Raw genomic sequence first — 24,107 nt, 5'->3', positions numbered from 1 at the left:
AATTCAGAAATCCTCATAAGTGTATCTTAAATCTGGATGATGAGGTAGACTGCAGAACTGGGACACTATAAAATACATGGAAGCAACCTTTGAACTGTTCTAGGCCCCCATTACTCTCTTCTGGTCTTGGGAGCTGACCAGAGACTCTGATCAGTAGAGCCAGAGTTTTTATTATGAACATTTATTAAATTAAAAGGGGTTCCTGTGTTACACAAATCTCCTTTTAGTTATTTGTGAAAGTATTGTAATCACATCAATTATATTCTCTTTTATAATTTCCAAATACCCCTTCAAAGATGCAGCTGGAAGAATATGGTATCTGAATTAATTGTCAAAGAATGTCTGCAGTTCTAAAGAAGCTTGTCACTAGGAGTTGAGTGGGTTTGAAAAAAGATGTGTGAAACTTTTATTTTCAGTTCAGTAACTCTTCAAATAGATCAGGCATAGGCAAACTCTGGCCCTCCAGAAGTTTGGGACTACAATTCCCATCATCTTTAGCTAACAGGATCGGTGGTCAGGGATGATGGTAATTGTAGTCCCAAAGATCTGGAGGGCTGGAGTTTGCTATGCCTGAAACAGATGCACACACTTCCACAAGCAAGAGTGCGAGGGACCACATGAAACCAGCACTCACTATAGATTTGTTGACACTGCACTAGTACATGCTTTGCCATTACACCAGAAGCAAATGTTTTTCTCATGAAAGTTTACAAATTAGCATTAACATGTCCCTGCTGCTTTAATATGGATCTTTGTTGCTTCTTCCTAGGCGAAACAAGAACTTCAAAGCCAAGCCTAACCTTCCAAAGGTGAGAGTACCAGCGCTGGAGAACCTGAGCTAACATATTTAAACTAGATTAATTTCACCAATGATGCTGCTTTTTACAAGGCTATTCCTTTTTCATAAGAAAGCATACAGAAAGTGTACACTGTCCATGAACTCATAGTGTAGTTTTCACCATGTATACAATTGATGTACAGTGGTACCTCTAGTTATGAACTTAATTTGTTCTTGAGGTCCATTCTTAACCTGAAACTGTTCTTAACTAGAGGCGTGCTTTCACTAATGGGGCCTCTTGCTGCCGCTGTGCTGCTGGCACACAATTTCCATTCTCATCCTGGGGCAAAGTTCTCAACTCAAGGTAACTCTTCTAAGTTAGCGGAGTTTGTAACCTGAAGCGTTTGTAACCGGAGACATTTGTAACTCGAGGTACCACTGTATGAATGTGATGGGCACATTTGCAAACCAGATAAACTGCTGTGAGCACTGCAAACCAGATAAACTGCTGTGAGCACCACAACCACAGAGACTGTTAGGTTTTGAAAAAGGGGTTTTACTTTTTTCAAGTGGAGTGGGAGGGTGGAGGCAGTGGATTATTTTCCTGGTGATTTCAACTGGGATTGCATGGGCCCTTCTCCAGCTATAATCCCAAGGAAGATCGCTGCCGGCCCCCAGCAACAATTAGACTTTGAAGAGGAACAATTTCAGAGGCTTACAGCTGGAGGGTAGAGATTTATTCTTTCCTTGATAGTTGAGACTTCCAAAAGTAAACTTTGCACTTCCAAACTGCAATTGGGCTTGAAAAAAGCCTTCTATTGGCTACAGTGGAAGCCTAATTTCAGCAGGGGGAGGGTGGGGCAGAGACCTGTGGGTACCATGCTCCACTGTTGGTTTCTTGCAAAGATTTGTGCTTATGTTGGTTCAAATTTCTCATAACCAAAGTTAGAATCTTTGTGTTTCTTAGCACTTGCTTGAAGTGAAATCGCTCAAGCACTTGACGAACCTAACTCTCCATGACCGTATCACAAAGTCTCTTCTCCACCTTCACAAGAAGAAGAAGCCTCCAAGCATCAGTGCCCAGTTCCAGGTAACTTACCATTGTTAATTTAATGAAGTTTAACTTAAGGAAAAACATGTGGGATATAAAATAGGGATACTAGATGGACTGGAATGCAGCCTACTCTTGATTTTAGAAAAACAACAACAACAATTGGTTGCAGTTCACATTTTCTTTATTATCCCTGGTTGTCCCATTCATTTTTACATCACAGTCTTTTTTCTTTTCTTTTGGCCAACTAGTAAATTCTCTAGTTCCCTCTGGGCATTTCCAGCTCTATGGAAGTTAACTCGGTAACTGACTCGCATTAAAGAAAAGATTGTTGCAAGCCAAGCCATTTATGTATGGCTTAGATCCTTTAAAACCCCCTAGACATCAATCATCCCTCTGGGGTCATAGCTACCATATCACAGTGGTAGAATATATGCTTTGCATGCAGAATGTATCAGCTTCACTCCTATTACCTCCATTTTTTTTTAAAAAAAAGTCAGAGGTAGCTCGACTGGGAAATAGAACTCTGATTCAAATCCTGAAGAGTTTCCCCCAGTCAGTGTAGACAATACTAGGCTAGACTGATTAATTGTCAGATGTGATATACAGTAAGTAAACTTGATATGATTATATGACTTTATACTGTGCATAGGCTGTGACTGCTAACTCCACAGGTGCCCATAGGAGTCCTTAATAAAGTTAAGGACATGAATTGTATGTATACAGTATACTAATTACCCATATACTTTCTGCCAAAGCTGTTTTAATTTCAGCAGTACTATGCTCTTTAAATAGCTTTAAGTAGTTTTCTACCCTTCTTTAATTAAAAGCCTTTATTTATTTATTTATTTATTTATTTATTACACTCATTTATTACACTTACACTTATTACACTTATTTATTTATTTATTTACTTATTTACTTATTTACTTATTTATTTATTTATTTATTTATTTATTTATTTATTTATTTATTTATCACAATAGTCTATACACAGTGTACACTAGACACAATATGATAAGTCCAAAAATTATCTAACTGACACTAGTCCAGGACCATTTCAGCATTTCCAAGTCAGATGTTACAGAGAAATAGAGTTGGGTATCGTCAGTGTACAGATGACACTTTGCTCCCAAATGCCTAATGACTTCTCCCAGTGGCTTCATGTAGATGTTAAATAGCATCGGAGACATTATAGTTTACTTTGGCACCCTTTAATTCAAAAGCCAAGTGGTTCAGGTATGCTCATCCAGAGCTATCTTCTGAAACTGTCCCTGGTGATAGTCTGTCCCCATCAACAGTCTAACTGCAGAATTTCCACAAGCTGGAGCCTCCATTCCAGGCCTATAGGTAAGTGTTATGTAGCTGAACACCTTGTCTCTTAAGTAGATAAATGAAGCTGAATTTTGAATAAAATATGCAGCATTCCAGAAGGAGAACTGCTGAGGGACATGTATGCTATTGTTCTGATCCAGTGACATGCTTTTGAAGATTTACATATATGTACTTAATGCCATTATTATGCATTGTATAGGAAAGCCATTTTCATGCTTTTGAATGTCTACGATAAGAAGCAATATTACAACAATTTCTATTTCATATGTGTGTTAAATTACAGTTTAAAAATAGCATAAGGAGAGGTTTGGCAACATATTATTTTCTTACCAAAATAATTGTTGCAGGAGCCAACTCCATAATTTTATTTTCCACTTTAGGCATCGCTTACCAAATTGATGGAGACCCTTGGCCAAGCAGAACCCTATTTTGTCAAGTGCATTCGCTCCAATGCTGACAAGGTAAATGCCTCTCCAATCCCAAGTAATCCACAATGAAAATCAGTTTTGCTGGACTGTTACAGCCAATCCAAATAACTTGATTATACTAGCCATTGGCCATGACAAATCTGAATAAAAAAATTAAAAAATGTAAAGGGGTGCCGTGCCCTTTTGATCTTTCAGATCAACAAAGCAATAATCCTCAATACCATCTTGCTATATATCAGGAGCAGGGATTCAGCTAGCAGTGGGGTAGGTGAGCTGGGGGGGTGGTGGTGTCACATTTGGCAACTGATGTGCCCATATAGTTTCAGATAGTACCTGAGTAGACCAGTCTGAAAACCCAGAACAAATTTTCACAGCCTTCTAGTGGCTATGGTGACTCATTTTCCAGAAGTAATGTATTTAGTGTTAACTCTGGAAGTGTATACTCAATTCTGACCAAACCAAGCCTTGCAAAGTCCATACACTAAATATATTACTTCTGGTAAATGAGCCACCATAGCAGCTAGAGGGCTGTGAAAAATTGTCATCTTGGGGTCTCATGCCAAAGAGCACAGTGCCTTTTTTTCTAGAGAAATAGGTGCCGGTACTCACCATGAAGTTGTTAGAGTAAGTGCCACACTTTTTAATAACAAAAGAGGTGCCGGTACTGCATACCATTGAGTACCCCCCCCTTTAAAAATAAGCACTGAATATACCTCTCCATACCATTAGCCTTGGCAGGCTGAAATCTAGGATTCCTATGCCTCCCCAGGGATTGGGGACTAGATAAACAGACGGCTGATATTTCCTATCTAACTGCATTCTCTGGGGCTTGGGGGATACCCTGAAGAAGGCCTTTGACCAAGGACCATGTATCTGTGGAAGAGCCTTATTTAGGTGCCCAGACTGTTCTCTGTCTCCACTGGACTTCTCCCCTTTTTCTACTCTCTTAGGCTTTTTACATCCTCCCTGTCCCCATACCCTTTGTTCTGCCTGAGGTACGGCAGCTGGGCTCCTTCCCTTCCATCAGGAGCATGACTGAGAGTGCTCCACCCTTCCTTTTCCCAAGTGGAGCCTCCTTAGAGGCCATTGCCTGGTTGATGCTGGTGGTGTAGACTGAGATCTATTTAAAGGGCAGCCATCAGCAAAGGACCGGTGAGCCCTGGTAGTCAACAAAGTCATCCATGGAAACTTGCTTACCTGGATGAACTTGCAGTCAATGTGTAACTGTTTGGCCCTTGTATGTTTTGTTTTTTCAGCTTCCCCTGAGGTTCAGCGACAACCAGGTGCTTAGACAGCTGCGGTACACAGGGATGCGAGAGACAGTGCGCATACGACAGTCAGGATATAGTTCCAAATACACCTTCAAGGTTAGATTATTTGAATCTCCCAAAAAAGTATTGGTGAAGTGGACTCCAAGGCACTATAGTCAGTTGGGCAATTCCTTGATTTAAATGTAGGTGAATGCATAAGTGTATGGAAAGTATTATTTCTGCAGCTAAAAATGATGCAACTGGCAGAACAAATAGCCATGTCAAATTAGGGCTTGCAAGCATGCAGAGATGTGGCTGGGAATATTCATTGTGAGCTCCAGCTGCTATCTGGCAAGGACTGAGAAGTAAATAGAAAATCAGTGAAAGAAAGGAGGGACCATGGGATGCTGTAGAAACACTGTGCAGGAAATAGTGATATTTGTGTAAAACATATTTGTGAATTATTATACTTTTACAAAACACATTTCCAAATCAACATGTTAGTTAAAGGAGAGGTCAACCATATTCCTGCTACACTAGTGTTATGCATCCCGGTGTCACATTTTTCATACAGCCACCAGAACAATGTGGGTGGGGAGAGCTTAATATTGATCCCTGCCCCACCCCACCCCCAGCTTTCATGCCTTTCTGATTAATTCAGTTGTGTAAACTAGAGAGCTTTGAATATAATAGGCAATTAAAACTGTTACTTTTCAGTATCCACAATGACAGCCCTTTTCAGGATTGCTATGTTTATTTATTGATTATGCATTTAGAACATTTGTACTCCACTTGTCAGCTGAAAAACCTCCCAGAGCTGCTTGCATACAATCAGTTAAAACAAAGCAGTCCCTTCAGGCTTATGATTTTAAAAAGCACGACACACCAGAGAAAGGGGACACAGAAGGAAGAGGGAAAAAGCAAACCCAGGCACCAGTTCCTAAATAGTAGTTCTTGTAATGCGCAGCCAACATAGAAACAGCTCAGGGCAGAAGCTAGTCTTTCAGCAGAGCTGGTGGAATGATCCCTGTTTCTCATCTCATCTACTAAGGCAGCCTGAATTTCCATAGATACAGAGTTGACTTCAATGAACTTTCAAAGTAAAATGACAAACTGTGTTAAATAACATGCAGAGGTATGCCTAATTTTTCAGGAGTTCGTGGATCATTTTCATGTACTTCTGCCAAGAGGCATGATACCATCCAAGGAGAATATCCAAGAATTCTTAAGGAAAACAAAGACCAACCCTGACAATTATCAAGTGGGGCGAACAATGGTACGTTCAAAGCCTCATTTCCCTTTTGCTCCCTGACACAATATTAAAATACATTTGTCCCTTTCTAGTATTACTTATGGGTGTACCCTGCTGCCATAGTGGTGTCTATCAGATATACAGTGACCCATTTAGCATGTATTGATAGCATAGACCATGGCTTATCAGTAACAAGCAAATGTATGGGCTCCCAGAGAGGAGATTTGGGGTTTTTGCTCCTTGCCAGTCATTTTGCTGCTTCTATGAGCTAAGCTTTAGTTTGGCTCAACATGTTGTCCAGACCTGAGCTCATAGCTTAGCTTTCTGCAGACAAACCACACACTATAACAAAGGTTTGTCCTATGGTTTACAGCTTGTGGTTTGTTGGGGAGAGCTAAACCATGAACCCAGACTGGGACAGCATACTAAGTCAAACTGTGACATAGTTTAGCTCGGTGCAGTCCATCAGCAAAATGAGCGGGGGGGTGGGTGTGTGGGAGGAAAGTAGCCACAATTTTAGTGTTGCATGTAAATAAGACAATGTCTGGTAGAACTCAAAATTACAACTCCCCAAGACTTTTTTTGGCACACCAAAGTTGCCCCAGACTCTAGAATGAGGCAACTCACCTTTCAGTTCATTTTCAAGTACGTGAACATCAGTTGGAATTTATTTCTGAAGGAGGGGAGAGAAAGATTCTGAAGTAAATGTGACCCTTATTTTATTTAAAAGGCATTTTGTGGATTTGCTTCACTGTGTGTCTTAAAAAATAATAAAATAAAATAAAATAAATTATTTAAATTTGTGGTGATTCCCTCATCCCCTTCATTATTTTTTTTTAAAGTATTCAGGCTGCAGACTTGAGGTAAAACCCCCCCAAAAAGTTCATAAGATTCCATATGTTCAGCCAGTTGTTTCCCTGGATGAATATTCAGGCTCTTTTTCTCTTGCGGGTGCCAAGATTGGTGGGCAGAACAGGTTCTTCCTTTGTTTTGTTACTTACACCATTGCAATTATTTTGCAGAAATCTTTATATGTGCCTGGTGGGGAACTGACAGTAATTTGTTCATTAATAAATAGGCATTTATTATTGCTCTCCACACTGTTAGGTTTTCATGAAAGAGCAGGGACGTCAGCTTCTACAGGGCCTGCTGCATGAGGAGGTGTTGCGAAGGATCACTCTGTTGCAGAGCTGGTTCCGCACTATGCTCTACAGGAGGCAGTTCCTGAATTTGAAGCAGGCAGCTGTGGTCATACAGGTGGGTGTCAACAGTGTGATTTCCAGTAATTTCAGACATTTAGCATGCCTGACGTTTATCTCAAGACAAAAGCTGTTTCTTTTAGGTTACATATAGGCCTGGTTTGTACATAACACTAAGCCAAACCATGCCTTTCTTTGCACAAGCAAATGTGTACACTCCCAGAAAGGAGATTGTGAATGCTTTGCTTCTCCTCAGTCATTTTGTTGCAGCACTGTGCTGATTTTGAACAAAGACTTGGGGTTAAACTCGCTCCAGACAAACTGCAAACAGTAACCAAGGTTTAGCCTATGGTTTGCAGCTCATGATTTCTCTAAACCACGAACCTGGGTTTGGACAACACACAGCCAGACTTAGCACAGCACAGTGCAGCAGTAAGATAATCAAAGGAGGAACAAAGTGATCACAATCTCCACCCCAGATTTTGCTCATTTGCACAAAGCCATGGTTTGGATGACACACTAAACCAGAGCTTTCCAAACCATCCATGTTGCTGACAAACTTTTTAGATATGCATCATTTTGTGACATAGTAATTCAGTTTTGCCAGCGCACCGGAGGTTAAACTAACTCCTTATAAGAGCATTTGTGTGACATACTGCATGATCATTCGTGCGACATACTGCACACTGCAGCTGACACACTAACGTGTCACGACACACTGTTTGGAAAGCTCTGCACTAAACCAAACCATGGCTTGGCTCAATGCAGCGCAGCAGCAGAACCACTGAGGGGAAGCAGAGACCACAATCTCTTATCTAGGAACATGCTCATTCACACTAAACCATGGTTTGGCTTAGTGTTGTGTGGAAATGAGGGCATAGTTATGTGCAAAACAGTGGCATTGTAATAACAAGGAATGTGAAAGTTTAATACATAGTAAGGCATATGTCAGTATATTTATGCACAGTTAAGAATTTTTTTTTCATATCATGTGTATATCTTTACTAACACTAAAAGTCCCTTCTCAATTTCATTCATACCACAAAGTATTTGTCCAGGTTGTTATTGAAAACCATGATTGCTCTCTCTTTTGCTTTGTCTTCTGTCATCTTAAATGTCAGTAAAACACCAGCTTTAAAAATGCTTGCACCTCATCATTTTAAAACTTTTTTCCCCCGAGTACAGATTAGTCATCCACAAGAATAAGAAAATGGCTGTTCAGCCTTTCTTCTTCATTCAATACCACTTGGTCTTATTAACAGGCAAAATTGTGGTTATGCTACTGGATCTTTGTTAGATATTGTTTTCAAGGATTTTTCTTTTAAGGGAATCTGACACAGTATGGAGTACTGGAAAATATTTTCTCTCACTCTTCCCATAGCAATACTGGCGTAGTTACCAAAGAAGAAAGCAAGCTGAGGAAGAAGAGTCCCTAAACAATTCCATCTGTTTAGGCAAGGCAGCAGTTGTTCTTCAGGCCTACTGGCGAGGCTTTGTGGCAAGGAGAAGATTTCAGCAGATGCGGGTGGCTGGCTTCATTATCCAGAGCTACTGGCGGGAATGCTTGAGGCACCGGAATGCTGCGGCTACCATCGTCCAGGCAAAATGGCGAAGCTACCACACCAGAAGTGTCTACAGGGCCAAGAGAAACAAAGTAATTTTGTTGCAAGCAGCCTATAGAGGATACAAAGCACGGCAGAGGTAATACTTGTAACCTTCATGGGAGGACAAAAGTGTGTGTAAATCAGGATTTCCCAAAGTTGCCAGTATTGACCCCCTGAAGTGCAGCAGGTGAATAGACCAAGGGATTGAAAGGGAGTAGAAAAGGGCCAAGGGGTGTAAAGAAGTTTCAGTGGAATGCTGCGGAAAATTTAATTAGCAACAATGAGCTCAGAAATAAAGGGCATTAAAGGGTTAATTAAGATGCAAACTCAGAAGCCTACAGCATGGTTTTCATACTTGTTAAAGCCCATCACACCCATCTCATCTCTTCTCAGGTATGGTATTGTTATTAATTTCACTTTTCTTTCTTTCTTTTACATTTTATTGTTCCTAGTAAAGGTGATTGACTTAATAATCTTGCCATATTGCTAGAGGAACAAGCTTGGAAGAAAAAGGAAAGCCTCATAGAATTGTAGATTTGGAAAGTACCCCAAGGGTCATCTAATCCAAAGTCTTGCAATGCTTTAAAGAGAAGAGTGAGAAATTTGCAAAAAATAATTCTAAAATCTCTTTTCTTTCTTTTTAAAAAAGGTTGAGGATTTTAAAGGAGCAAAGCTTAAGAGAGGCTCCACTGAGGAATGGACTGGCAGTTAAAGAAGAGGATGGACTTGCACCAGGGGACAACCTGGATATTACAGGTTCAGATCCTTCTGGATGGGAGGATCGTTCATTTGAAGAGCGAGTGAAAGCTGTGGAAGAACATAAGTCAGTGATTGAAAACAGAGTGGGTCAGATTGATCCCTTGGATAATTCTGAGGCTTTATTGTACAAACACTATGAGAGAGCCAACAGCCAGAGTGGAGAGAGCATAGATGAGCAAGTTCTTGTGAGAGAGAGACCCAAGTCATTGGAAGACCTCAACCAGAAGAAAGGAGTTCGTGCAAAGCGAGAGAGCCGGCGGATGCGTGAATTGGAACAGGAAATATTTAGCTTGGAATTGCTTAAGGTCCGGTCCACTGGTGGGGCTTCTCCCTCAGAAGAGCATCAGTGGTCACCAGAGATTATTTCTGAAGACACGCAATCTCCTAGGGGAACTCCAGAGAGTGAAAGCTCTCAGGGAAGTCTAGAGATGCTGAGCCATGAAGACACTCAGAAGGGCAAGCAGGACCCAACCTTGCCGCACGAGCCTGTTCCCAGAAACTCGTTACCAAACAGCCCTAAATCTGACAATGTTAAATGCATCCCCATCCTTGATGCAGATGTAAATAGAAATGTGTTGGGTGGAAAAAGTTTGGCCTCAAGCTCTGAATTACCAGAGTGCCTTGCTGCTAAAGATGGGTCAGTTTGCGATTCTCAAGGCGTTGTCTACAACTTGCACACAAGAGAGCCACTCATTTCAAGCAGTCTACCTACATTTTACCTGCCGCCACAGGACAGTCTCAGAGCTGGCCAGTCAGTTATAGAGAACAATTTAAGGAACAAGCGAATGGAAATAGGGGGGAAGTTTTTGTTCCCAGAAGCCAAGCATACCTCTGACCTGGACGGGGCAGGGCAGAGCAGAACCTTTCATGGGGAATGTCAGCCTTCCTTCAGAGGACAAGAAGGCCCTGCTTCAGAAATGCTATCTTCAGATCCAGTTATCAAGAAGCTGGAGAAGTTAAATGTGGAGAAGGAAGAGCGCCAGAAACAAAAGCAACTGCAGAACGAGAAAGAAATGATGGAGCAGATTCGACAGCAGAAGGAAATTTTGGGGAAGCAGCGTAAAGTTTTTGAGCAGCAGAACAGGGTCAGGGAGTCCTCTCAAGGAGCCTCTATCAGGTCACCAAAGAAAACGGACAAGCCTCAATCTCTCCTCATTGGGAGTCCCCAGAGCAAAGAGGAGCCTTGTCTTACAACAAGTGCAGGGCCCACTTCAACGGTAGATATTAAAGGTCTTACTGTCACAACAAAAAGAAGCCCACCTGCTTGCCAGAAGACCCAGAAAGAAAAGACTATCATCATGATCCTGGAACGAAAGGAAGACAAGACCCCAGTTGTTCAGCAGTCTGCTGGAAGAGATCAGTTAAACTTGAAAATGGCTGCTGAATCTCAAGAAGGCTCGAGCAATCTGCCTGCAAGAGAAAAACGGTTCAGGTTGCCCCGAATTCCTCGCCAGGGTACTGAAAGCTCTTCTAATGAAACTAGAGGTGGTTCTATTTTCTTTACCCCAAAGGATAGTCATGTGGGTCTTAAGTGAGTATGATGTTGCAGTATTTCTATTTCATTTTCACTTTCACAAGGCCTGAGCCCTCCTAGAAATATTAACTGCTTGGAGGAAAACCAAAGGATTCTTCCCCCAGAAAAATCATGCACAGGAAAAATTCAAACATCTAAATGGCATTTGTTTCTTTTGTTTTCTATGTGGTGTTCCTTTTTAGTATACATATATATTCTGGCTTTTCCATTTGTGTGCATATTGACATTTACACAGGAACATGTGTGGCTTACCTCCAACCCAGAACAGTATTAACGGGGAGAGGGGTCTATATATACACCTATTGAAAGCGATGATGTTGGGAAGTGTGTATGTGAACAAATTTCACAGATTTACTCTGTGCTTAAGAAATCAATATTCTACCGCCAAAGTTAAAATTCTTCAATGTATATAAAGTATGCATCTTAAGTTGATTTACAATATTTTATATTTTCCACAATCTAGGTTTCTGCTATTCACAGGGAGGGGTAAGAACCTATTCAGAGTGCTGAAGCACCTGCCCTCTTATTTGGTCATCTTCAGTTTCAGAAACTTTAGCCAGATACCGGCTATACACTTCTGAGACTGGGGGTATAGTATAGTACTGGCCAAGAGGCTTTGCTATGAATAGCAGAGGGCTCAAATCTTGCTCTGTCATGAACTAAATTGGTGGCCTCAAGCAAGCCATTCCATCTTAGCTCTCTCCTGTCCCATAATATGGTGTAATAATCCTGATTATTTTACATGCAGGATAATTGCAAGGATTTCAGCAGGGTTGCAGACAGTGTGGCCCTCCAAATGTTGGTATGCAACTCCCATCAGCCATCAGCTGGGTGAGGCTGATGAGAATTGAAGTCTAGCAACAATTGGAAGGCCGGGTTTCCATCCCTGGATTATAACCATGTATGTGACTTGAAGGTGCCTTTCCCAAACTATGCATCCTGGAGTTTGTATTGGACCTGTTGTGGGTCAATCTGCAATAATTATGTTTTCTAGTTTCAGCAAAGAATCTTCAGCATGTCCGTTGCTTCCAAAAGAAGAACATAAAAAACCATCAAAGGTTTCTGGACAAAGTAGGGGAGAGGTACGCAACAACCTTTTATTTCTTTGGTAGAATTTTTTTATTCTGTTGGCTACCTAATAATGAGAGTAAAGGGCTGGAGCAGGATTTTATCAGTTGGGAAGCAATTGCAAGGTTTAAGTGTGCTCTACAGACAGCAATACAAAGATAAACCATTTGCTTGGTTTTCACTGAGGTAGTAAGGGTGTTTGTGCACTACTACTTCAGGCTACAGGTGGGAATTCACACGAATGAATGGTCCTTAAAAATAACAAATCTGTGCACATAGAAAACTAGCATATTCAGGATGTAAGCTAGGCAAAGACCATTCTCCCCAATATTTAGCTTTCTAGATGGAGGGAATATTTTTTAAAGAAGAGCATTCAATCATCTAAGTGCCCACCTGCAGTCTGAAATCCAGCCCAGCCACTGGATTACCATCTCAGTGAGAACTGAGTCCAAGTCCTGCCCTGAATAGACCCTTCACATAAGCTGTGTCAAAAGCAATTGTGCTGTCTGTTTCTGTCCCCGCCCCCCCCCCCCATTATTTTTATTGGCTTCCATTACAATACATTTTCTTTGTGCTGTCCTTCATTTTTGTTGCTTACTACCAACTTGTTAACTCCCCCCCCCAAAAAAAACCCCTTGCATTTGGAAATTAGCTTTTTATTTCAATCCTTATGGTTGCATGTTCCCCTTTGTTTGACTTCAAACAGCAGCAGAATCACCTGTTGTCCTTTTTGTTTGTTTGTTTAAAGCATTTTCATGTTATTTGTTTTATCGTTTGGTATCAAGCAGGTTGCCAGACCAGCCCATAAAAAGAAAGCCCGCATGGCACGGACACGCTCTGATTTCTTGACTAGAGGTGCTTTTGCTGATTGGGAGGGGGATACGGAGGAAGAGGATTACGATGACAGTTTTGAATTCCTTCTCTCCCTTGACCAACCTTCTCACCCTGAGCCCGGCTGTGCAGCCAGACTTGGGCAGCCCTGTCACAGTGACTCTGAAATGGTAATTGATCCAACACACAGCTGTGTGGGAGCATCTCTTGGCTAACCAGTAGCTGTACTGACACCTTCCACTGCTGTTTCTCCCTTCTTGTAGTAGCCTTTAACCTCCGAGAACATAGTCACAAGCATGTTTCATTTTTCTCTTTACTTAACGGTGTTTATATACCGCTTGGTTGCAATAAAACCTCTACGCGGTTTACAAACAATAAAAATTAAACATAAAAATTATCCTTTAATAGTTAAAAACAGATACTTAAAAACATTCAGAAGAATCAGAATGAGACGAATCTTTATTTGCATCAGCTACTAGCCATAGCAATAAAATAAAATGTACTGAAGATAGAGGTAAAAACTTAACAACGGTATATAAAATACATTTTGGAGGTTTACATCGATAATCAAATAATAGATCTTATTCTAATTGCCCCCACTAAAAACCTTGCAGTTTTTGCTGTCACCTGATCATCTTGATCTGCTGAAAGAAAGGACACAGCGATGGTTGAGCGACCTGCCATGGACAATAATAGAGGGGTAATTCAGAAGATTTGATTCAAACAGTAGGCTAAAAAGACATGTGCTTTAATCTCAGCTTCTACATGTCCAGATAAACAATGTTTTAATCAGGTGTCAAAAAGAGCACAGATTACATCAAGTTCTTGGGATGGTCTGAAATATGAGGCAGCCATATTGAGTTAGACTATTGTCGTTTCTCTCTGTAAGTTTCCAACACTTCATCCTGACTTGCAATGGCCCAGTTATGGAGATTTGCAGGTGAAGGGGCTGGTGTACATTCTTTTATTTTCTTTTTTTTTTGGCAAGTACATTATTGAAGAGCAATGGTTGCATCACCAGGTGCAGGGAACATGATTAGCCCCCATACCAGTGGCATTCTTGACTGCCATTCATGCCTATCCTTCAAAGAAAAACTGATTGCTCTTGTAGGCACCCTTCTGGTTGGAGCACAATCTGCTTTACATGTCTGACACATTTATTTTATCTTATTCATAATCCGCCCGCTCATAAATATCATGTTTCTGTACAAATGAAATCATTAAAACCTCATAAAATGGTAAAATCCTAAAATGCAGAGCAGTGACCAAGACTGAATGAAATTAATTCTCTAAAAACACTGTTAAACAGAAATACTTTGAACAGGCAATGGACTGTCAAATAAAATAGACAAATATTACTGAGAAGTGGTCTGCCTTCCAGATTTAGAGTACAATAAATGACCATGCCTGTTCCTCAGGGAAACTGGAAAAGAATAAGGCAAAGTGTCCCTCTAAAAGTGGCGGTAGAACTGTTTATATGGAACAGCCATTTCCTAATTCCCTGAAGTTCATATTCATTAACTAGCCTTTTAAGTACTCAAAGCCATAGCATAGGGGCTTCTCAAGAGAACTTATTTTGAAAACTTTGGGGATATAGTTGTGTTACATTGCTACCAGAGCATCTGGTTAGCATCTTCATTGATTCAGTTCTTGTGGTTTTTACACAGATTGTTATGAAGAGCCCAGTGAGAGGGGTAGTAAAGTAGCTTTAAGCTTTCTCCTTTGTGCATACAGGAAATGTGCTATGTTCTTGGAGGTTCACCTTGTTACAAATCACTAGTTGACTATCAGTAAAGCTTTTCACACTGGGAATCACTGCTAAGGTGCGAAGGGTGCTGGGCTTACTGTTTACTTGGAGAGTTCCATCCTCGGAAGGAGTCCCATTCATGCCACTTTTCAAAATGCTCCTCTGATTCCACTGCCATAGTTTAACAGATTTCATTTGCATGCAAGTAGTCCTAAACTCTCATCTCATTTGATATTCTCTTTCTTCCTACGCTGCCCTTGGGGCTTCACAAGCTTTCTCACTGGTAGTTTGGCACACCTATTTTGGGGCAGCTGCTTGCACCATCAAGCTCTGCTTTTTAGCTTATGCTGAATTACATTCCCGTTGTTATATATAAAAACTGTATAAACATGTACATAGGTATGCCATATCCATGTGTATAAGCATACTGCATAAGCTGGACGTGTGAATATTCCTAACATATATTTAGTTTCACTGGACTTAAGTTCCTGCTTTCCTAAAGTTGGTAGTTTTTGACCATTGGGGCCAGTTTCTCTTTCTAATCTGGCTAGTTAGAGTAGGGTATTTGATCAATTTTCCTGTGGTTCATTAGTAGTGGTAATAATAATAATAATAATAATAATAATAATAATAATAATAATAATAATAATAATAATTTATTACAGTCAAAGACCAGCTCACATAACAATTTGAGCAGATTGCAGCAATAGCTCATGAGTTAAAATTTTAAATATATACATATACCCGTACAACTGAGATTTGGGCTACCATAAAAATTGATCCTGAGACACCCCAAAGGGCAACTTCAGCTTTTCCCTAGTAAGCTATTTTATTCTAGAGGATGATCTGTGCCTACAAATCTGGGCGCAGAATCTGGCTACCAGCCAGGCCGTCTTGTGACCTTGCCTAAGAGGAGAGAATTAAGTGTAGACTTGTCTGGAAGATCAGCGAGCGTCTTCAGCAAAGGGTCAGTGGTTTCTCTACAAATCTCAGTATAAAAAGGACATCTAAAAAATATATGTTCGGGGCTTCCTATTTCCCCTAATGGGCAGGCGCAAAGTCTCTGTGCGTACGAGACACTTCCATAGGAGCCTTCCAGAACCGGTGAGGGCAAGACCGAGCTTCTAGCAAGAGTGAAAGCCCTTCTTGCATTTCTGGATGCGAGGAAATAGAGATATGTTGCTGGAGCGGCTACATATCTCCCATTTTTTATGATTTTATAATCGGGGACCCTTGTACAGTCCTGTTGTCCCTCTATTTCCATGATTCTTTGCTTGACCACGGATCTAGCTTGGCCCAGGCCCATAGTTATGAGGGTTTGGGGAGCAAAGCCTAGTTTCTGAAGAGTGTTTAGAACTGCTGTCTGCTAGCCAGAATGAAACTTGTTGCTCAGAATCAATGGGGCTATTCCTCTGGGGAGCAGTTTCAAAGTTAGCCGCTTATATATTGATGTTAGACTAATATGAGCTTCGACTTTCATCATCCCTGTTTCTAGTCTGACCTATGCATTTGAAACACATCTGGGAACTTGTAGAAGGGCTCTGAGGAGTTTGGATTTCACTCTTTCAAGGGGAATGTACACGAGGAGGAAGGCGGGCCCAGAAAGGATCCGTAAAGGAGCTGTGCCAACGTTTTGGCTTTATATAATTTTAGTGTCATGGGGACATAAAAACCCCCCTTGAGTTCTAAAAAAATTAAGAATATCATTTGCAGATCTTTCTCCAGCACACCCATTTGAGTTAATATGAATTTTGTTGGATTCTGATACCTGGACCGCCATTCCTAAATATTTGTAGTTCGAGACTTGTTCTATATTTTGGCCTTGAAGTTTCCAGTTTCTGAGATTTGGGTTTTCCCCAAATGCAAGAATTTTGGTTTTCTGATAATTTATTTTGAGGCATTCCGTCTCACAATAGGCAGCAAATTTTCTTAGTGCTCTTCTAAGCCCTATAGGGGTTCTGGATAGTATTACCGCGTCGTCTGCGTAAAGCAGAGCCGTGATGTGCCGGTTTGCTAACTTCGGAGGGTGGAAGTGGTTCATTAGTATTCAGATGTTAATGGCTACCCTTTGCAGAGGCTGCGTTTTAATCTCAAGTAATAATAAAGCAACCTTCAGTACAGCAGTGGATATAGGAAAGGACACTGGCATATATTCACAAGCATGTAAGGTATTTAGCTTGAGCTTCCAGTAAAAGAAGCAGGCAAGTCAGGCAGCCTGACTATATGCAGAGTTGATTGATTTTATGAAAGAAAGAAAGTAGGTTATCGCCTCTGCACCAGTTGGTTATTAGTGAACAAAAGCCCTGAAAGTCAATGTTTTTCCAGTGTTGTGCATTAGTCACAGGCTTTTGAGTGCATTAAAGCAATCTTAGGCATAGCGTGTTAGCTATTTGTGATAAAATAAGCGCCTTGCAGAAGACTTGACAGGTTGGCAACAGTTGAACAACAAGTATTATTCATATACAGTCGTACCTTGGATAGTGAATGCCCTGGAACTCTGACGTTTTGGCTCCTGAATGCCACAAACCTGGAAGTGATTGCTCCGGTTTATGAACATTCTTTTGAAACCTGAACGTCCAACAGGTTCCACGGTTTCTGATTGGCTGCAGGAGCTTCCTGCAGGCAATCTGAAGCCGCGATTTGGTTTTCGAATGTTTCGGAATTCGACTTCCAAGGTACGACTGTATATATATTAATGAATACAATGTGCTTCTCTCCCTTGAGCCTAAGAGAGGGTTTAGTCTCTTTTGTTTTCAAAACTCCTTAATAACATAAGTTATTAATCCTTAGCTTGCCTGTCCTCACAAACTCCTCCAGACAGTGTCTGCTTGAAGTCACCACACTCCCATGTTCTCAGGCAAAGAATCAGCTAAGAGAATAACCAACCACCAACTTCCACCACCTTTCCCCAATACCATTTATTTTTTGTGAAATACATTTACAATGCAAATAGAATACAAATACTAGCATAGCATTGATTTATAAAATCTGATTAAGTGACAGTCCTTCTATTGCTGACTAGCTTGGCTAACTGGCCGTGGCAAAGCAGATCATGATGCACCACTGCACAAAAGAACTTAAATCTGTTCCTGGACAGTGATAAATGTCGCACAGCAACATATACATGAATATAAGTAGAAACTTGTTTTTAAAAAAATGAAGTTAATGGTTCTCTGCATTGAACAGCACAAAGTCTCATTTTATAGCTTTTATGAGTTCTGCAGCAGAAATGACATCCTTTTTTGAATAACTTACTTGTGTGGTTGGGAGATCAATCTCAAGTTTAGGACAAAGAAACATTTTTTTATGTAGCAGGAAACTTTTCTAGTCTCATGCTGTGTTGGATATTTATGCTGACAGGCATGACTACAGGTTCTTTTAAAATCTTTTATTTATTTCAACAATATATTCATCTCTAAGTGGTGTACATAGTTTATTGTGATTTATAGTTCTGAAGCTTCTGAAAAAATTTCAGGACATAGAGAAGTTGGGAGATTAACATTTTATCCTTCCAAATCTCTCTTTTGGCTGCAGTTGGAGGTGCAAGCAGAGGTTGCAGTTCATCTTCTCACAAAGTATGATCGCATTTCACTAGCCTGCTATTTTTCCAAAGATGTCAGCAAAGCAATAATATCTATAGTGAAACCATTCTTAGTTACAGATATAGTGAAGCTATATGGTCCTTTTATCTTCTACTGCATTACAGCCATGGTGTTTTCTCCTACTTCAAATGTTCGGTTGCTATAGCAAAGCTGGGTAGATTGTACTTGTGCACCACTGGTAGGGAGCATTGTTCAACCCAGGAGCCCCATTCCCTCATGGACAACCTTCTGGGGTCACAATGCCAGTGGCGGGCAGAACCAAAGGCCAAAAGTGAGCAGAGCAAAAGATATGACTCTTACTTTTGCACAATAGGTTGCATTCCAGCCACACACTTCAAGAAGTTTTTATAAACCCATACATACTTCTCCATGATTATCACTTTGGATTTCATAGAATTGTAGAGTTGGAAGGGACCCAAGGGTCATCTAGACCAGTGTTTCCCAACCTTGTGCCTCCAGCTGTTTTTGAACTACAACACCCATCATCCCTGACTAGCAAGACCAGTGGCAAGGGATGATGGGAATTGTAGTCCAGAAACAGCCGGAGGCACAAGGTTGGGAAACACTGATCTAGACCAACCCCCTGATAGGCAGGAATCTCAGCTCAAACATCTATGACAGAGGGGCATCAAACCACTGCTTAAAAACCTCCACAGCCTCCCAAGGGAGACTGTTCCACTATTGAACAGCTCTTACTGTCAGAAAGTTCTTATTAATGTTTAGTCGGAATCCCCTTGTTTTGTAATTTGAAGCCATTGGTTAGAGTCCTACGCTCCAGAGCAGGAGAAAGCAAGCTTGCTTCATCTTCCAAGTCACAGCCCTTGAGATATTTGAAGATGGCTATCATATATCCTCGTAATTCCTCATATATTCTTCTCCTTTGCGATTTCCCCTGTTGGTGTATATGAATAACTGAGAAATGAATACAGTTACTCAGAATTTAAGCAGGGAATAAGCTTGGATATTTTGGCAAGTGTATGTGGAATATAGTAAGTTGGAATCTGCCTTATAGCACTGGCTAATAAGAGGTTCTCCAGAATCTCAAGATAAGGGTCTCTTCTCCCATCACCATCTACCTGATAGTTTTAACTGGAGATACCAGAGATTAAACCTGTGTGCCAGGCAGTGATTTTATCACCAAACAATGGTTCTTCTCCAAAGGAAAGAACAGTATTACATATAAGTGGTTGAACTTCTTTTAAACAAGTTTAAATTTTTCTTTAAATTTCTGGAGCGTTCTTTTAGAGTCGTTATTAATTTTTTTCCACTTGAGAAGCTGAGAGACTTCAAAGAAGTGTGACTAGCCCAAGGGCACCCAGCAGCTGCAGGTGGAGGAGCGGAGACGCGAACCCGGTTCCCCAGATTACGAATCTACTGCTCTTAACCACTACACCACACTGGCTCTCAATAGAGTTCAGGCCTGGTCCAGAGCACAACTATACAAGGGAAAAACTCCTTCACAACCACGCAGCCAATCAGAGCTCTAGATTGAAGAATCAAAGCATTCTGAGTGGTCGCTAAGCAACACAACTGCTCACTTGCTTGACAGTTTAAACATCAGTAGGATAATTCCTGGTGTTATACTGTACTTCAGGCAAAAAACGACTTCAATAAGTAGTTAAAGATGCTGGCTTTTCTGAATTGGGTAACTATAGTTCCTTGTTTCAAATGCAGTGGGAAACTGTAGTTGACTGAAGACTTTCTGGCTTTTCACAAGTGATCACACTTGGACTGCTGTGTACAGTTCTGGTTACTGCAGTTCAAAGATGATATTTTAGAACTGGAAAAGGTGTAGAAAAACTCAAAAAATTGTGGGCAATTTCTCTATATGGAAAGGTTATGATATTTGGGGATCTTTACAGTAAAAAGGTAAAGGTAAAGGTACCCCTGCCCGTACGGGCCAGTCTTGACAGACTCTGGGGTTGTGCGCCCATCTCACTCAAGAGGCCGGGGGCCAGCGCTGTCCCCAGACACTTCCGGGTCACGTGGCCAGCGTGACATCGCTGCTCTGGCGAGCCAGAGCCGCACACGGAAACGCCGTTTACTTTCCCGCTGGAAAGCAGTCCCTATTTATCTACTTGCACCCGGAGGTGCTTTCGAACTGCTAGGTTGGCAGGCGCTGGGACCGAGCAGCGGAAGCGCACCCCGCCGCAGGGATTCGAACCGCCGACCTTTCGATCGGCAAGTCCTAGGCGCTGAGGCTTTAACCCACAGCGCCACCTGCGTCCCTAGTACTTTCTTTTTAAAATGTGAGTGAGAAAAGTATGATAGTGGTATGCAATATTCCACTTGAGAATATTGAATTAGCTTTGAAATGTAGAACTTAACTGACTGAAGTCCTTTATAGTCATTCATAGTCGATCCGATAAAGCAGGTGTGTGGAATCTTTGACTCTCCAGATGTTGCTCCCATCACCATTGGCCATGCTGATTGGGGATAACTTTAGTTGTAATTCAGCATCATCAGGAGGGCCAAAGGTTCCCCACACCTGGAATAAAGTATGATGAGCTTGTCTACCAAAGCTAATTCACAATAGGAATGTGTCAATGTTCAAGGGGCCAGGAGGTGCTTGCTGGGTTTTGTTTCAGCTTACAAATGTTTACGCTGATCCAGCATCTTCTTTGCTCATGGTAAAGGTGTTGCATCAGGCACAGCTAAGTACCCCAAACCCTTTGGCCCCTGTCTAGCAAGAAGGAGGGGAAACAAACAATTTTCCTGTTCTGCCTTCTACACATCGAAGCCCCAATGAACCCCTTTTTGCATGAGGGCAATGTCATGACTCTTGTGACTTGACAGACCAGATCCCTTGGGAAATTATGGTTGCTAGGTTTGGAACAAGCCAGGATCCTAAAACTGTTAGCAGACTGACTGAAATAAAGCCGATGGAATCAAGAGAGAAAAGAAACCGGGACAGTAAATGCACACTAGAACGCGCTGTGGGTTAAACCACAGACTTGCTGATCAGAAGGTTGGCGGTTCGAATCCCCGCGATGGGGTGAGCTCCCATTGCTCAGTCCCAGCTCCTGCCAACCTAGCAGTTTGAAAGCACGTCAAAGTGCAAGCAGATAAATAGGTACCGCTCTGGCGGGAAGGTAAACGGCGTTTCCGTGTGCTGCTCTGGTTTGCCAGAAGCGGCTTAGTCATGCTGGCCACATGACCCGGAAGCTGTACGTCGGCTCCCTTGGCCAATAAAGCGAGATGAGCGCCGCAACCCCAGAGTCGGCCATGACTGGACCTAATGGTCAGGGGTCCCTTTACCTTTACCTTTACAGTAAATACACAACTTGCAGGGGGTTACATACCGGAAATTGCACCCAAAGCCAAAATTATGTATAATCAAAGCATATTGGGTTCAGTGGGGGGTTGAATTGTGCAAATCTTTTCCCCCAGACACCCACCTCCTTTCCACTCCCCTTTTAATTTATTTTTTTAAACAACAACAACTATAATCCGTCTTTTTTGCCAAACACATAAAGCAGAATGCACACAAGTTAAATGTCCATAAATTACAGGCTTACTCTACAATTTTACAGAGAGTAAATGGAACAAAAGCAGTGTATAATATTATATCTACAGTACATTATATAATATTTGGAGAAATAGAGTTCAGGCCTGGTCCAGAGCAACTATACAAGGGAAAAACTCATTCACAACCACACAGCCAATCAGAGCTCTGGATTGAAGAATCAAAGCATTCTGAGTGGTCGCTAGGCAACACAACTGCTCACTTGCTTGACAGTTTAAGCATCAGTAGGATAATTCCTGGTGTTATACTGTACTTCAGGCAAAAAACGACTTTAATAAGTAGTTAAAGATGCTGGCTTTTCTGAATTGGGTAACTATAGTTCCTTGTTTCAAATGCAGTGGGAAACTTTAGTTGACTGAAGACTTTCTGGCTTTTCACAAGTGATCACACTTGGACTACTGTGTACAGTTCGGGTTACCGCAGTTCAAAGATGATATTTTAGAACTGGAAAAGGTGTAGAAAAGCTCAAAAGATTGTGGGCAATTTCTCTATATGGAAAGGTTATCATGTTTGGGGATCTTTACTTTCTTTTTAAAATGTGAGTGAGAAAAGTATGATAGTGGTAAGTGTGGAGGAAGACGATAGTGATGTATTTCCCCCTTGTAATACTAGACCCCAGGGTCATCCAGTGAAGCTGAATGGTGAGAAATCTGGGACTTACAGGGGAAAAATACTACTTCGCACAAAAATCTATTGCTTTTGCCACCACATGACGTAGTGACAGCCACCAGCTTAGCTGACTTTAAAAGGGAATCGGACAAATTAATGGAGGATAAGATTTGCAGTGACTACTCATCATGAGGGGCACGGGGAACATCAACAGGAGAGGGCTTTTGCTCTCGCATCCTACTTCTGGTCTTCCCAGAGGCATCTCGTTGGCCACAATGGCAAACAAGATGTTGGGCCAGATAGATCTTTGGTCTGCTCCAGCAGGTCTTTTCTCAGGCACAAGTACAAGTCTTGTTCTTGTATCATCTTATTAAACCAAGTTAAGTTCATGGGACAAGGCAGTGCATATAGCAACTCTGGGAGGACAGACAGGCTAGCTATGTCTTGTTTCTGATTCATTCAAGAGCTTGAACAGAAGAGCTATTCAACAGCTAATGAACTTCTGCCTGCAGGTCTCACCTGGCCTGAGTCCACTATTAAGTCAAGAAAAGGGAGAGTGGGGCATTATTTTATTGTTGTTCTTTAGCAATGTTACTATTTCTTCCATGTTACTGTTGAAACTGAAAATTCACAGCCCACTGATTTTGACTGTAGTGAGGACTCCAGCTCCTCTCCCTTTCCCTTATCTAGCCCTACACTCAATCTCATCAGGGGAAAAAATCATTTCCAATAAACTGCTTTGTGTTCATTTCTCATATCTGAATTTCCAGTAAACTGCTAGACACTCCCCCCCCCCACCCTTGCTGTGCCTGGAAAAGTTGCTATAGCAAACCTCTCTACCATAATCCATAATCACATCTTATAAAGAGGGTGTGAAGCATTTTCGGAAGCATAACTGGAGTCCACAGGCACCATCTGGCAGCTTCCGAAAATACATCAGACAGAAAATAAACATGGAGCTCCTTGCTGTTTTCTTTGCTATTGACTTTCTGAGCCAATAGTGGCAGGCGACTGATGTACTACATATTTCTTTCCTCTGTAACAAGGGACCTGTAGATGTTTTCCTTATATAGCTGGTTCTTTGGCAACCAAGCAGAAGTCAAGGCAAACCATTTTTCCTCCAAGTATATTTTTCAGAGTGAGTTGTATTATCTGCAGCAGCTTAAATATCTACACCATTGTAAGATGATTGTGTATCCTTACAATATCCAGCGACCTTGTGGGTTCTGAAGTATTTATTGTGCTTCTAATTGTTGCAGCTGCTACAGCGCTTCTCTTCAAGTGAAGGCCAAACAACTCTTCAAAAAACCATGTCCCAAGGAGAGCTTGGAAAACTGGCAGCTGCACAGAAGACTGCAGCTGCAGATGGAAGGTATAAAATGTCTAGCCAAAAGAAAGGGGGAGATCCTGAGTTAATTGCGTCTAATTTTCATTTTCCTCCATATCTGCATTTTATTTCCTGTATGTGTGGACAAATTTCAGAAAGCCATTCTGTTCATCTATATATTTGGCTTTCTCGTTTGCATAAAAGATT

At 41.4% G+C, this 24,107-nt stretch overlaps 1 protein-coding gene across 19 annotated transcripts in view; it reads left to right on the top strand.

Moving 5' to 3' along the window:
- The window catches only part of MYO9A (myosin IXA), a 177,933-nt gene that overhangs the window by 88,874 nt on the left and 64,952 nt on the right, over positions 1-24,107 (top strand). For 12 of the 19 annotated variants that reach the window (XM_083712356.1, XM_083712355.1, XM_083712354.1 and 9 more), the window contains 11 exons: positions 770-809; positions 1,746-1,868; positions 3,545-3,625; positions 4,849-4,959; positions 5,996-6,118; positions 7,202-7,351; positions 8,675-8,994; positions 9,547-11,187; positions 12,185-12,272; positions 13,044-13,259; positions 23,833-23,945. In XM_083712356.1, coding sequence (XP_083568482.1) covers positions 770-809; positions 1,746-1,868; positions 3,545-3,625; positions 4,849-4,959; positions 5,996-6,118; positions 7,202-7,351; positions 8,675-8,994; positions 9,547-11,187; positions 12,185-12,272; positions 13,044-13,259; positions 23,833-23,945 — 3,006 coding nt within the window. The remainder of the gene's footprint in view (positions 1-769; positions 810-1,745; positions 1,869-3,544; positions 3,626-4,848; positions 4,960-5,995; positions 6,119-7,201; positions 7,352-8,674; positions 8,995-9,546; positions 11,188-12,184; positions 12,273-13,043; positions 13,260-23,832; positions 23,946-24,107) is intronic. The other 7 variants (XM_083712364.1, XM_083712362.1, XM_083712360.1 and 4 more) reach the window with 2 other exon arrangements.

Source organism: Podarcis gaigeae, assembly GCF_964106915.1.
Source record: "Podarcis gaigeae genome assembly, chromosome: 14".
Taxonomy (NCBI): Eukaryota; Metazoa; Chordata; class Lepidosauria; order Squamata; family Lacertidae; genus Podarcis; species Podarcis gaigeae.
This window is presented reverse-complemented; position numbering and strand designations above follow the sequence as displayed.